Below are 12,611 nucleotides of genomic sequence, written 5' to 3'. Positions count from 1 at the left end.
ATTTTCTACCTATCCATCAACTAGTGATAGAAATCAGTCGGTTGATCCAATAACTTGTCATCATTTTTACATTTATACAAATTCGCTTTCTTTATATAAAAAATAAACACCTACTAATATTAAACTAAAATTAATTTACTCCGAACTACAAATGGGACATTCGGGCCGCTTCGGGACAGAGAAGTAAGAGAGTATGCGCGAAAACACAAGTCTGTTTTGCTTACTGTATTTCAAGTCACTATGTTAACTGAAATAGGATTGATTAATCATTAGAAATTCAATTGTTATTTGGCGTACTAAAAAATTCAATTCACGAAAAACACGTAGTGGTGTTACCATTAGTTAAGCTGTATTAATGACTAGTTGCACAAGTCACATTTGATTTTGAGCATAGTAGGGATAAAAGATTAAAAAATAATAAAATGTATTAACAGCAATGTATTACGGTTAGTTCATCTGAATGATGTTTATCAGCTGAATTGACTTTTAAGACGAAAACCTATAAGCGTTTAAGTCAAGCAGAAATGATCTTTCACGTCCAAAAAGAATTTTATGTCGTCAGTGCTACAGTAAGCGAAATAACGACGTAAAGTACTTCATTTTGAATCTTTACACACTTTAACGGTATCAGTGGCATAGAATCTATTTAATGGGAATTTACAATGGCGTAAACAAGATGAACTTGTTAAACAATTGGAAGTTCTTGCAGTCACGGGTTGGTCTCGTCTAAAAACGGTTTCTCGTGCCTTTCCAATTAATTTTGAGAAACCACGTGTTAACGACCTTGTCGATTGTCGTGAAGTTATTGACGTTTCACGTGCCGATACAGAACCTCGAAAATTTTCTGAGAGTCTAAGTGTAGGTATTGATATAATATTTTCTGATGATTGTAAACCGTTTGAATGACTTATGCGATGATTTTTAAAAATAGGATCGCGTGCCGAATCATTCGGTTGTGCGCTATAGTTTTGATGAAGTTTGACTGTATAATTTTTGCGAGCACCTGGAAATGTTTTAGCAGCATTGGATAATTTAATTTGATTTTTGTCGTTAAAAGTCTGTGGAACTTTGGGCTGATGAACGGTACTTGACTTCAAATTACTCGCGTTACGACTACAGACTGTACTTGATAAAAAGTTTTTATTTGTAACAGACAATTTCGCTCTGCTTAATTTTGATTGAGTAGCTGTTGGTATGTGTGTGCTTTTACTATTTGAGGAATTAAACTCAGTAGAGAAAGGTTTTTCTAATGATTCGTTTAAAAAAGAATCATATTTTCGAAAAGGAGGACCTTGGAATGTTTCTTGTTTATCACCAATCTTCGCATAAAATGGTAAAAAAGAATTCCGATGGAATGGATTCATTTTGTTTTCTTTGGGACTTTTACTACCTTGTAATAACGACGTTGACGGTGATATTATGTGAAGCGAGTCGGATTCGAAATGTGAGGAAATAATTTTAGTTGGACGGTTTTTTAAAAAATTTCGAGTTGACTCTTTGAGAAACGTTGATCGTTCTTCTATACATGGACTTTTGTAAACCGCTGTTTTATGCGCTGAAATATTATTGACGTTTTTTAATAGATCATTTGATTTTTGTTTAAAATCCTTTTTTTTTACGGTGTTTGAAAGATATCGCTCTAAAATTGTATTTTCTTTTTGATGAGTATAACGCCCTAACATGTTTTGTTTTAAAATAATGTCTTGATGTCTATCATCAACATCATACTTCTTGTTCACAACAGAACTACTATTTTTGGGAATTTGTTTAATATTAACTTGCTCCCTCCTTGTTGATTGAGTGTTTTTCTTCGTTACCTTTCTCTCTTTTTTATCGAAGTGTGGATGACTTTTAGAAGTAGCCTGTTTGTTGAGATGTTTAAGAAATATGTTTGACATGTCGCTAGATAGAAGTAACTTTTCCTTATACGGTGAGTGTGTACCCATTTTTTGTTGCAACGCACCATTAGGGTTTTTTTGTGAATTTAAAGAATCATTCAACAATTTCATTTTTTTCTTTTTCAATGGTGTACAAAAACTTTTGTTAATACCATTTCGCATGTTATCAACTGTTTTTTTGTCCTTTAAAACATTCTCTTTTATATTACTAGTAGCATTCCCATAGCTTTCATAGTTTTGATTTGGATAAAATGATTGACTTAAATGTATTTGTGGCCATTTTAAACTAGACGACGACAATTTTACTGTATTTAGGGAGCTTCGATTTTGTTTTTTCGATTCTGATAATGTTTTACTTCTATTTGAACAATTTGCAGCATTGCTATAATTTTTTAAACTGGACTCGCTTAAGCTGTTAATTTTTGAAGCCTCTAAAGGCGATTGTAACCATTTTTTTGTCTCCTTACTACACAACCTTGGACTACTCAATGGTAAATACTTTGAGCCTACAATATCAGTCAGGAAAAAGTTTAGAGTGATTTAATCAAGATAAACACTAAATTCTTACGTTCTGTCACGATTGACGATGAATTTGTCGGCATATTTGCACCGCTCTCTTTAAAGTTATTTATTTTCCTGCTTTGGCTCAATGCCATATTCAACGAATGCAAAGTAACCTTTTCGTTTTCTGATTCCATTTTTTGCAATTCACCTAAACATGTATCATTAAATATGCTTTTGTCTTTACTTGTAATAATTAAGTTTTTTTCATAATTTGAATCAAATGGCTTTACGAGTGAAGTTTTGTTGTTAAATGCCTCAAAATCATTTCTCATCCTGATGTAGTCTGGTAATTCATCTTGGCTATTCACGCAAGGCGACGCCGATTGAAGTTCAAAATACTTGGTACTCAAATGAGAATCTGCTATACTAAAAGATGCTTTTGAATCACATGAAGTACGACCTCCTCCACTACTTTTCCGTGTATATGTTCCATTTAATTGAGTAAAACTCTGACAATTACGTAAAGCATCATATTGCGTTTGAGTTCCCAATCCTAGTAAATGAGATATGTGATGACCAGAAAAAAATTGGGCTATTTTAGAAGAATTGTTGCCATACATGCTAAAATGATTTTCAATTGATGTTTTTTTTTGAGCTGTTAATTCATAAACGGCTTCTCCTTCCGTATTTCTTTTTTCTTTACTGCTACAAGAAACCATGTCGAATTCTAGTGGAGAAAATGGTATAGCTCCATCACCGTTACAACACGATAACGCAAATACGTCACATTTCCGTTTATCCCCCTGCTTTAAACACCGGTAAACAATAAATTACTCGTTAGTCCATAATTACATGGATTTCTGTCTTCATGCTTATCAAAGTTGACAGAGTCCAACAGACAAAAAGATATAAAGAAATTAATGTAGCTACTAGAGAAAATACACCGTTACATGTAAAGCTCAACAAATAAAAAAATTTAATTTAACGGACTGCATAACAAGTAATCTCTCACAACTGTTCAGCTGTATACATTCTTTTAAGTTATGAAAAACTTTATAAAAATTGTTTGAATTCTTTTGTATTCTGCTTCTATTAGTTAGGTGAAACAGACTTTTCATTCAAAAAAACAAAGTAACAAAGCGTTTGTAAAAATATAGAAAAGGTAATTCCAATTATGCAAAACACTGACACAATAAATTATAGGAGTTACCTGTTTGAATTTAGTTGTTAACTCTCCAGCGAAATCTCTTACAATGAGTTGCAACTAAAACATTTAAAGTTTTGTCTCCATAAAAAAACATTTTTCAAATTACCTCCGGTTTATTTTTTTTCTCTAGTCCACTTTTTAAAGAACTTTTCGGGATTTTATTAGTAAAACAAGATACATCAAGATTTTGATTAAAAGCTTCAGTATCTAGCTCACATACTTGTTCATACTTGGATAAGTAGTTATAACGAAAGGTTTTAAGTAATATTTTCGTGTTTTCTGAACGACCATAATTAAATTAAAATGACCAAGCACTTATCCTACCTTTACCCATATGGAACCTTATTTTTTAACTACAACCAATTTCAAATTAATCAAGATGTAAGGAAATGTTCTTGTGACGTAACATCTTAAAGGAATAATAAAAAAAAAATAAGTAAAATTTTTGTAAAAAAATTGATTATCAAAGCAATCAAAGCATAAAGAACCACACACACTTAAAAAAAATGGATCTGTTTGTCTATGGTACTGAAAACTAAATGTTACGGAACTTGATATACTTTTAACTTTTGCACCTGATATTCTACGCGGTCTATTTAAGACTTAAGTAATTTTTAAGACAGGACGGTAGTTACGAGATACAAAGAAAACATTTTTTTTGTCATGTTAAGAGTGTGGGAAGAAAAACTTCAAAATCAATATCAATCAATTTTTTTTTTCATTAAAAATAATTTATATTGAAGTTGAATATCTTACAAGCTAAATAAAAACTTTTTTTTTTTTTTTATGTCAACCGACATGAAAAAAAGGTTTACAACTTTTTTATTTAGGAACACGATAACCTGAGTATCACAATTTTTTAAGAAAACTTGCAAAGGTATTAATACTTTTTATAAAGTCAACGGGCCGGTTATTTATTAACGTGCTAGGTAGAAAACCAAGATTTTTCTGTAGTTATTTGTCACCATGCATTTTTACGTGTTAGGAAGTAAGCTTGTTAGTTTATAAAACCGAAGTACGTTAACTAAAACTACAAAAATTAAAACATGTCAGTTGGTATTGAACCTACATCCACCGCCAAACACCCTCCTCAAATTTCTTGGCTTCATACAGCTTTTCATGAAGCTGTTGCTGAAGCATTTGGAACGTTTATACTTATTCTACTGGGTACTGGTAGCGGAGGAGGAAGGCTTACGGGGTCCATTGCGGATGACTGGGAAACAGGAACGATGTGGTCTATTGGTATCATAAGCGGAACGTATGGATGCGGTAATTATTTTCATTAAAACAAGATTAAAAACCTTTTCTTTCCATAGTAACATAAAGTTAATTTTAGATACAATTACAAACACTTGTAGTATTTTACAATAGATGCTTGTTTATGTTAATATAATTTATAATTAGTTCTTTGTCAATGCAACTTAGGATTTGTATCCGGAGCACACATGAACCCTGCTATTAGTATAGCCATGGTAGTGGCTGGTTATATGCCACTCTGGAAAATTTTTCACTATACTTTAGGGCAGCTTATTGGTGGAATTGCAGGTATCTTTTGAATGATAAGTTTTCTTCCTGATACTTGTTTTTCTCTTTACTTTAGCGTCAGCCCTTGTATACACATTCTACTACGACTTTCTTGATGAAAACTTAGCATCGTTCCACAATGGATCCATTGAAAGCGCTTATTTACAGAATAGCGGTATTTTTAGCTGCAAACTGCATACAAATGTTTCCACATGGAGGGTACGGAAGGTTGTCATGTTTGCTAAATAATTTTGTTTTAAAGGTTTTCTAACATTGTTTGTATATAAACGTATACGCTTACAGGGAGTTTATATTGAAGCTGTACTCACGGGACTTCTTGTCATTGTCGTTAGCTTTGTAGGAGATCCTTATTCTATTTTAAAAAAGTACCCATTCGTATCCCCTTTTATCATTGCTCTTTTTGTTGGAGGACTTATTTCTTCGTTTGGATCATTAACATCAGCTTGTCTTAATCCAATTCGTGATTTGTCCCCTAGAATTGTAATGTTTTTTTTTGGTAATTTAATACAATAATAGAGAAATGAAAAATAATGCTTAGAAACATTGTAGGATGGGGTGAATCTGCTTTTCCTGGTATTGATAATCGTAATAAATTTTGGATTTTCATATTGGGACCCATGATAGGAGGTGTTGTCGGAAGTTTATTCTGGAAGATGTTGGGATCCTACTTATATGAATATTCAGCTAAACAACGCTCCTTACTTCAAATGAATAGTACGAGCACGGATGAATCGCGACTATTAGAAAATGACCATTTATATTTTTCTTGATTTTTTAATAATCAATCCGTATTAAATGTTCCAACTTTTTTTAGTATGAACTAGAATATATATATATATATAATAATGCATGTAAAACAACTTTTTTTGTCTTTTCACATTAACTTGATACTTCTTGTCGCTGAACGTTAGTTATGTGGAGCTGAATAGTCGAAACAAATTTGTCTGAAACATCAGGTTCGTTTCCCATGTGATAAGGAATACGTGATGTTGAAGAATTCTACACGTTATAAAAACTGAGTTATATGAAAAATCTAAAAACTCGTGTTCCAAAGAGAACACATGAAAATCGTGTTCTACAAAAGAGGTCAAAAAACGTTCGATCGATGTCCTCTAATGAACGATTTTTCAAAAATGGAAAGAAAACTCATACAGTTAAATCACCCGAGCCTGCGTCACATTGTGAATCTTTTAAAAAAACACCTCCCTTAGAGTCTAATGCGTCAAGTTTTCATATGGTGATTATACGAAACATTCCTTTTAATGCGGAAAAAACTGATATTGAAGAATTCTTGAGTAGCGTTATGCAACCAACCAGGGTTATTGTGATTAAGGACAAGCAAGGAAATTCGCGTGGCTTTGCATTCGCTTATTTTAATAAAGGTAATTTATATTAAAATTAAAAAAAAAAAAGTCTTTAAAGGTTTCTGCCAATTCAAAAGTTTTTGCGAATCTTAGGTGAATATGCTCAAGCTATTATTGATAACTTCAACAATTCAAATTACGATGGTAGAACCATTATAGTCGAAAAGTGCTATGATAAGGGTGAAATTCGGTCGAATTTACAATCGCAGATTTTAAGGGTACACGGGTTATCTCTTTTGTTCCTAAAATTATTTCTTACTTTAAATGCGTTAGAAAGTCACCTTATGTTCAGAAGAAAGTCAATTGAATAAAGAAAGGTGTCTTTCTGTGTCCATCCATCCAGTGTTTGATGTGGAGCCTTTGATTTTGGGGCGAATTGTAGGTTTAATTATGCGCGCTTTCTTTTATGTTTTCAAAAAAGAAAAATATATTTTTGTTTTCTATTTTCTTCCCTTCCAACCATCTCAGATTTCTTGTTTGATTCCTAAGTCAATGCATTTTGTTAAAATATTTTCTTCCAAAAAAACCGGACCATGGTTGTTACAATTCAATCAACCAATTGAGGCGTTAAGCATTGCTACAAAATACTCCAGTTTAAAGGTTCCATGTAGTTATATAGACTCAATATTACCATTAAGTATTAAGAAAAGTCATTTAAAAAGTATTGAATTCAATTTTTTTTGGTAAGCGATTAACAAAACTTGGTAACGCTTTATTTTAAAGTATGTCTTGTAGTTTTGTTAAGAGTAATAATAACACAAAACAGCAAGAATCGTTAGAAAGCAATTCACTCATCATTCGCAACATTAGTTTTGATGCGAATCAGGAAGATGTGTTTAATTTAGTAAAGAAATATGGTGTAATACAGAAATTCCGATTACCACAGTGTAAAAATTCAAAACTCAAAAAAATTCAGTAGGTTAATTTTTCCTAATTTTTTTCTAGTCTTAGGTCATTATGTTAATGTCATAGTACAGGTTACGCTTTTGTTATTTATAAAAATAATGAAAATGCTTATACTGCCAAAAAAGAATTAAACGATTTATTATTTTATAAGAGAAAGTTAGAGGTTTCTTTTAGTATGGATAAAACAATGTACGAAAATTTAAATCAGGATTTAATTTCTCTACCACGACCTAACATGGGTCGTTTAAAGGTAAACCTGCAATCCCTTTTGTTTTCCTTGTAATAATTTGTTTTTAGCTTGAATTTGGTGGAACAGCATTAAAAAAAGAAGAAAGTTTTAGTAGCGATGATGTTGATGATGTTTTGGAAGAAGAGCCAGTAGCTGAAGATTTTGTAAAAGAAACGCAAGCTGCTAAAAAAGCTGCTTTATTAGTGGTAGAAAATATAGGTGATAAAACGATTTCATTTCAAGCAAATAAAACCATTGAACAATGTGAGAAAATAAAAGAAAAATCGGTAAAACTTGCAGTTAAAAAAGAACCCGAGTCTTTAAAACGCGAAACACATAAAGGTTCAGAAAAAGAGAATTTTAAAAGCGATGTTGAAGAAGGCAAAACACTTCATGTTCGAGGTTTATCTTTATTAGTCGGGAAAGACGAACTCGCCCAATATTTAAAACCATTTGGTGAAATTATTTATGTGCGTATTGTAAAAAAGAATACAGGTATATTAGTTTTATATGTATAATGGCGTTAAAAAAATTGAAATTCTTTCATGGGTTTCAGAGCAAAGCAAACCTACAGCTTTTGTTAAATTTCGTTCAAAAGAGTCAGTAGACAAAATTTTATTATTACAGGAAGAAGCTATGCGAAAAGAAAGTACAACAAACTCTATTCAAAAACGGTTAAAAATAAAAATATCTGAATCAAGTAAGAAACAATATTAGTTTTAAAGATTTGTTGACATTTTAAATACTAAATATAACTGTATAGGTTTACCCTTAGAAGGATTAGGATTTGTTTTAAACGAAAGCCGATTAATCTTTACGCGAGCAATGAAGAAAGAGGATATTGCAGATGTCAAGAAAAAACAAGACAAAAAGGCGAAAATAGAAAAAAATGGTATTTTAGCTGATATTGGATATTTAGATACATCAACATTGGAACAAATGGTAAATTTCAAAAATGAGATCAATTTTAGATAGATAAGCCTTTTTAAATGTTTTTTTTTAATTATAATATCATAAATAAAATATGTTGTTGCAAGATAAAGAAGCCTTGAGTTTTTTTTAATACATCTTGATGTAAAACGTGTATAAATTCACTTTTTTTTGTTAAAGTTGTACCATTTTATTTTTTTTTTGTTCTTTTGCTCACATTTTTCTAGGGAACACCCAAAGCGGATATAAAACGCCGTTTACAAGCAAAAAAAGAGAATAATATCAAATTAAATAATCCGAATAGTATTGTAAATCCTTTACGTAAGATATTTTTAAAATAGAAGAATAAATTAAATAGACCTTTCTAGGTTTATGTATAAGGAATTTACAACCTTACATTAAAAAGCCGGAATTAGAAACAATTATAAAAAACTATTTAAAGGAAGATCCTCAATGTCATCCTTATATTTTACCAGAAGAAAAAAAAAATACTGTTTCGAGTAGTTTACTTCGTCGGTGTATAGAAAAAGCTGTTCAGCATGTTTCTATATGTTATGATAAAGACAAGTCAAAAATTGCTTTGCGCCGTTCTCGAGGATTCGCGTTTGCGACATTTTCAAAACATGAGCTTGCGTTAAAAGTTTTACATTATCTTAACAACAATCCTTCCGTTTTCGGACCAAAACGACGCCCAATCGTTACCTTTGCTATTGAGGATAAACGAGCTTTGAGACATCATGAGCTACTAAAAGAGAAAAGATTAGGTGAGAGTCAAAACATGGAACGAAAAAGAAAACATCGATCATATAGTCGAGGTACGCGTTAGTTATAAAGAAGAGCTTGTTTGATTTTTTTTTTAAGGTTCAAGACAACGTGAAAAAAAAAGACAAAAGAGATTACAAGAAAACATATGAATTAAAAAGTAAAATTGTTTTTTCTGAAAGTGTGCGCTTTCTGGCATTGAAACACTATGTAGTGTGCCTAGTGAAGGTTCTGTGACATATTATTATCCTTTAGCTTAAACGTGTTTTAAATAACTAAACGGTCACTCAAACTTTTTTTTCTTGAGTATTATCTGCAACAGATATATTAAACACATTCTTTTGAATTGAACGATATTTTTTCATTGGTTGGCATAATTTTCAGTAGAGTGAATTGCACATATTTGTATTGAAACCGTTGTGTGTCTTTTTTCGCCATAAACCTTTAGAGAAACACAACTCATGGAAACTGTGTTATAAAATGGTTTTCGATTCATCCCCATCTAAAAGTTTCATTGAAACACAGAAAAAATTAAGAAAAAAGAATGTTTTTCTCTATTATCCAAATATCTTAGGTGAGGGTTTTAGTATGAGTAAAAAAAACACATTCAAATGCTGTTTTAGGTTATATTCGTATTGTTTTAGTGTTTATTGCGCTATATTCGGCGTTTCGATCATGGAAAACTTTATGCATTTGTTATACTATAAGTCAATTATTGGATGCAGCTGATGGAGTTCTCGCACGTTATTTTTCTCAAGGTAACTAACAATGTTTTTTGATTTTCAAACCTTGAATATAAAAATATCGTTATGCAGCGACTGTCTTTGGATCCGTTTTAGATCAGGTCACCGATCGTTTGTCAACGGTGACTATTCTTTTACTCGATTCCATCGTTCATCCTGAGTATTACTTTTGGTTCTGTTTGGTTCTAATTTTGGATTTAAGTGGTCATTGGGTTCACACCTTTGCTTCTATTTGTGCTGGTTCAAAATCACATAAAAATATACCGACAACTTGGCCGTTTTTAAAATTATACTACGAAAGAAAAGGTAACATGGGTTTTTTTTTTTTTTTTTGCTTTAACATAAGTAATTTCATTATTTACAAATTGTCTTTTAGTTTTTATGTTTCTTTGTCATTCCGGAAACGAGTTTGTTTGGATAACAATCTTTCTGTTGACTCAACTTCATCCTCATCATAGTTTAGTTCCATTACGTAAGATTGTTTCATTCCTTCTAAACCCAAAGTAAATATCTTTTTATTTGTTCATTATCCAGTATATACTATTTTAATTCCGTCTATAATTTTGTGTCTTTTTAAAAATGTAATTAATTCAATGTTTACAAACAGGATTAATCTTTTTTGCTTGTGTTGTTCTGAAAACCTCTAGGTAACAAACGTAGCTCAACTCATTTATGGCGCTCAAGTGTTAGGAGCTGTTGACTTATCTTAGCCCATACTAATTTCTGTATGTTGGTTGGCTAGTGATTCAACTCAATCAGTATTTGCAAACTTTAAAAAGATATATCTCTGATGAAAAGAATACTGGTGAAATCAAATCCTCATAATTATACTGCAGTAAAGCCAGCTCTTTTTTAAAATAATAAAAGAAAAAAATCGAGTAACACTTCTGTTATTTAACTTCGAAAAATCTTCATATCCTTTTTAGAGAAAAAAAAAATGTTTCCAAGTTCCATGGTGAAACGTTATATTATTATATGATCACTAGCATGTTTCACAGAACAATTTTTTCTAGCGAACATTGCTTAAACACTAAATATTTTTTAGGAAATTTTTTTTTTACAGTATGCTATTTTGAAATATGATTGTGATCGTGCTTCATTTTGCATAAACTAAGTTTCCTATTTTTAGATTGTGTTTAATAATTTTTTTATAAGGAATTTCAGGATTTTGAAAAATAATATAAAGCTTCGTAATAACGAAAACCTTTAAAATTTTTGGTTAATAAAAGAAAAAAACATACAAGAAAAAAAAAATTAGGTTCAGAGTGTGGTAAAAGGACTATGAAATAATAATGAAACAATTGGTGCAGTTACTAAGTTAATTGATTGTCTTTAAACACAGCCGTTAGTATATCAATCCTTCTTTTAGAAACAATGTTTTTCTTCTCATTATTTTCTATAATTCTTTTAATTGTATCTCTTTGCCCAAGCCGTGGTATTAATCCTTATTCAAACCCTATGAATAATTATTTTTTATCAGACAGTTCGTCTGCCTCACCTTTTATGCCACCATCTTCAAACTTACCTTTTATGCCACAGTCTTCCAATTCACCTTTTATGCCGCCCTCTTCGAATTCACCCTTTATGAGGTCCTCTTTAAATTCACCTTTCATGCCACAGTCTTCCAATTCACCTTTTATGCTGCCCTCTTCGAATTCACCTTTTATGAGGTCCTCTTTAAATTCACCTTTCATGCCACAGTCTACCAATTCACCTTTTATGCTGCCCTCTTCGAATTCACCTTTTATGCCCCCCTTTTCAAATTCACCTTTTAAGCCGCCCTCTTCAAATTCACCTTTTATGTCACCACCATCAAAACACCCCTTTATACACCTATCTGCGAATTCTCCAATTATGCAATCGTCATCCAGTTTTCCATTCGTGTACGAAGATACTGGTGTAGCTGAAGGATTAATCAATTCAGGAATTGACAAAGAAAGTAAAAGTATTATTCCGTTTCCTAAAGCATTTTGGACTTTCGTTAAAGCTCTTGTGGAGGATTTAAATTTAAACGAACCCCAAATTTTAATGCGTATAAATAAGGCTAATCATTGTATTAAAATAGAAAATGATTTACATGAAGGAAGAAAAAAGCATTTGCAGGTAATGATTAACATTTTTTGTGCAATGCAATCAAAAAATACCGGCAAAAAGAAACGTTCCTCACAAAGAAATAAAAAAAATATGAATATTGATATGTTTGGACCTATAGGTCGTTCCGTTTCTGTTATCATTAAGCCAACGAACGCTTTTTATGCAGAATTTAAATTGACGCAAATGGGAAAAATTGTTTACTCACATTTAAAGAGAATTACCAGTACAACATTATCGCCTTGCTTTTACGAAAATTCTTAAAAAAGTAATACATCGAGATGCGTTTAACCTTTTGATTTTCCAAGCCAAAAAATTTATTCATCGGAAAATATTAAGCGCCATCTATTCACAGCCTTTATATCACTTTCCTTTTTCAATCTAGCGGTTCTGTTTAAAATAAGAGCTTTGTGCTTTGTATCTTTTTCTATG

At 31.4% G+C, this 12,611-nt stretch overlaps 4 protein-coding genes across 23 annotated transcripts; 3 read left to right on the top strand and 1 right to left on the bottom strand.

The window, feature by feature from the left end:
• Positions 1-253: 253 nt before the first annotated feature.
• Positions 254-4,512, bottom strand: LOC128883795 (uncharacterized). 15 transcript variants are annotated; one of them, XM_054136511.1, is made up of 7 exons: positions 4,107-4,225; positions 3,934-4,018; positions 3,716-3,888; positions 3,613-3,666; positions 2,647-3,208; positions 2,467-2,586; positions 254-2,404 (listed from the first exon to the last, which is right to left on the bottom strand). In XM_054136511.1, the coding sequence occupies exons 2-7, from the start codon at positions 3,941-3,943 to the stop codon at positions 597-599; spliced, it is 2,727 nt and encodes a 908-aa protein (XP_053992486.1). In that variant the 5' UTR covers positions 3,944-4,018; positions 4,107-4,225; the 3' UTR covers positions 254-596. The 15 variants fall into 15 exon arrangements, with proteins under 15 accessions (XP_053992486.1, XP_053992488.1, XP_053992489.1 ...); XM_054136513.1 differs by having other exon boundaries at positions 2,467-3,208; positions 3,716-3,779; positions 3,830-3,888; XM_054136514.1 differs by having other exon boundaries at positions 2,467-3,208; positions 3,716-3,755; positions 3,830-3,888.
• Positions 4,272-6,018, top strand: LOC128883804 (glycerol uptake facilitator protein-like). 4 transcript variants are annotated; one of them, XM_054136544.1, is made up of 7 exons: positions 4,272-4,486; positions 4,539-4,597; positions 4,663-4,878; positions 5,035-5,154; positions 5,210-5,352; positions 5,437-5,650; positions 5,704-6,018. In XM_054136544.1, exons 2-7 carry the CDS (start codon positions 4,576-4,578, stop codon positions 5,922-5,924), a joined length of 936 nt encoding a protein of 311 aa, XP_053992519.1. In that variant the 5' UTR covers positions 4,272-4,486; positions 4,539-4,575; the 3' UTR covers positions 5,925-6,018. The 4 variants fall into 4 exon arrangements, with proteins under 4 accessions (XP_053992519.1, XP_053992520.1, XP_053992518.1 ...); XM_054136545.1 differs by having other exon boundaries at positions 4,397-4,538; positions 4,595-4,878; XM_054136543.1 differs by lacking the exon at positions 4,272-4,486 and having other exon boundaries at positions 4,519-4,597.
• A 109-nt stretch (positions 6,019-6,127) lies between these two features.
• Positions 6,128-9,890, top strand: LOC128883797 (RNA-binding protein 28-like). The gene is made up of 12 exons (XM_054136521.1): positions 6,128-6,536; positions 6,612-6,736; positions 6,792-6,896; positions 6,987-7,201; positions 7,254-7,433; positions 7,491-7,674; positions 7,722-8,148; positions 8,210-8,353; positions 8,417-8,595; positions 8,811-8,904; positions 8,952-9,398; positions 9,445-9,890. The coding sequence occupies exons 1-12, from the start codon at positions 6,179-6,181 to the stop codon at positions 9,495-9,497; spliced, it is 2,511 nt and encodes an 836-aa protein (XP_053992496.1). The 5' UTR covers positions 6,128-6,178; the 3' UTR covers positions 9,498-9,890.
• Positions 9,788-12,512, top strand: LOC128883803 (uncharacterized). Of its 3 annotated transcripts, XM_054136540.1 has the most exons (6): positions 9,788-9,919; positions 9,969-10,103; positions 10,161-10,394; positions 10,465-10,560; positions 10,623-10,669; positions 10,736-12,512. In XM_054136540.1, the coding sequence occupies exons 1-6, from the start codon at positions 9,826-9,828 to the stop codon at positions 10,796-10,798; spliced, it is 669 nt and encodes a 222-aa protein (XP_053992515.1). In that variant the 5' UTR covers positions 9,788-9,825; the 3' UTR covers positions 10,799-12,512. The 3 variants fall into 3 exon arrangements, with proteins under 3 accessions (XP_053992515.1, XP_053992516.1, XP_053992514.1); XM_054136541.1 differs by lacking the exon at positions 10,623-10,669 and having other exon boundaries at positions 10,465-10,591; XM_054136539.1 differs by lacking the exon at positions 9,788-9,919.
• The last annotated feature ends 99 nt before the right edge of the window (positions 12,513-12,611 follow it).

Source organism: Hylaeus volcanicus, unplaced genomic scaffold (assembly GCF_026283585.1).
Source record: "Hylaeus volcanicus isolate JK05 unplaced genomic scaffold, UHH_iyHylVolc1.0_haploid 12237, whole genome shotgun sequence".
Classification (NCBI taxonomy): Eukaryota; Metazoa; Arthropoda; class Insecta; order Hymenoptera; family Colletidae; genus Hylaeus; species Hylaeus volcanicus.
Note: the sequence above shows the minus strand (reverse complement) of the source record. Positions and strands in the feature narration are given on the sequence as shown.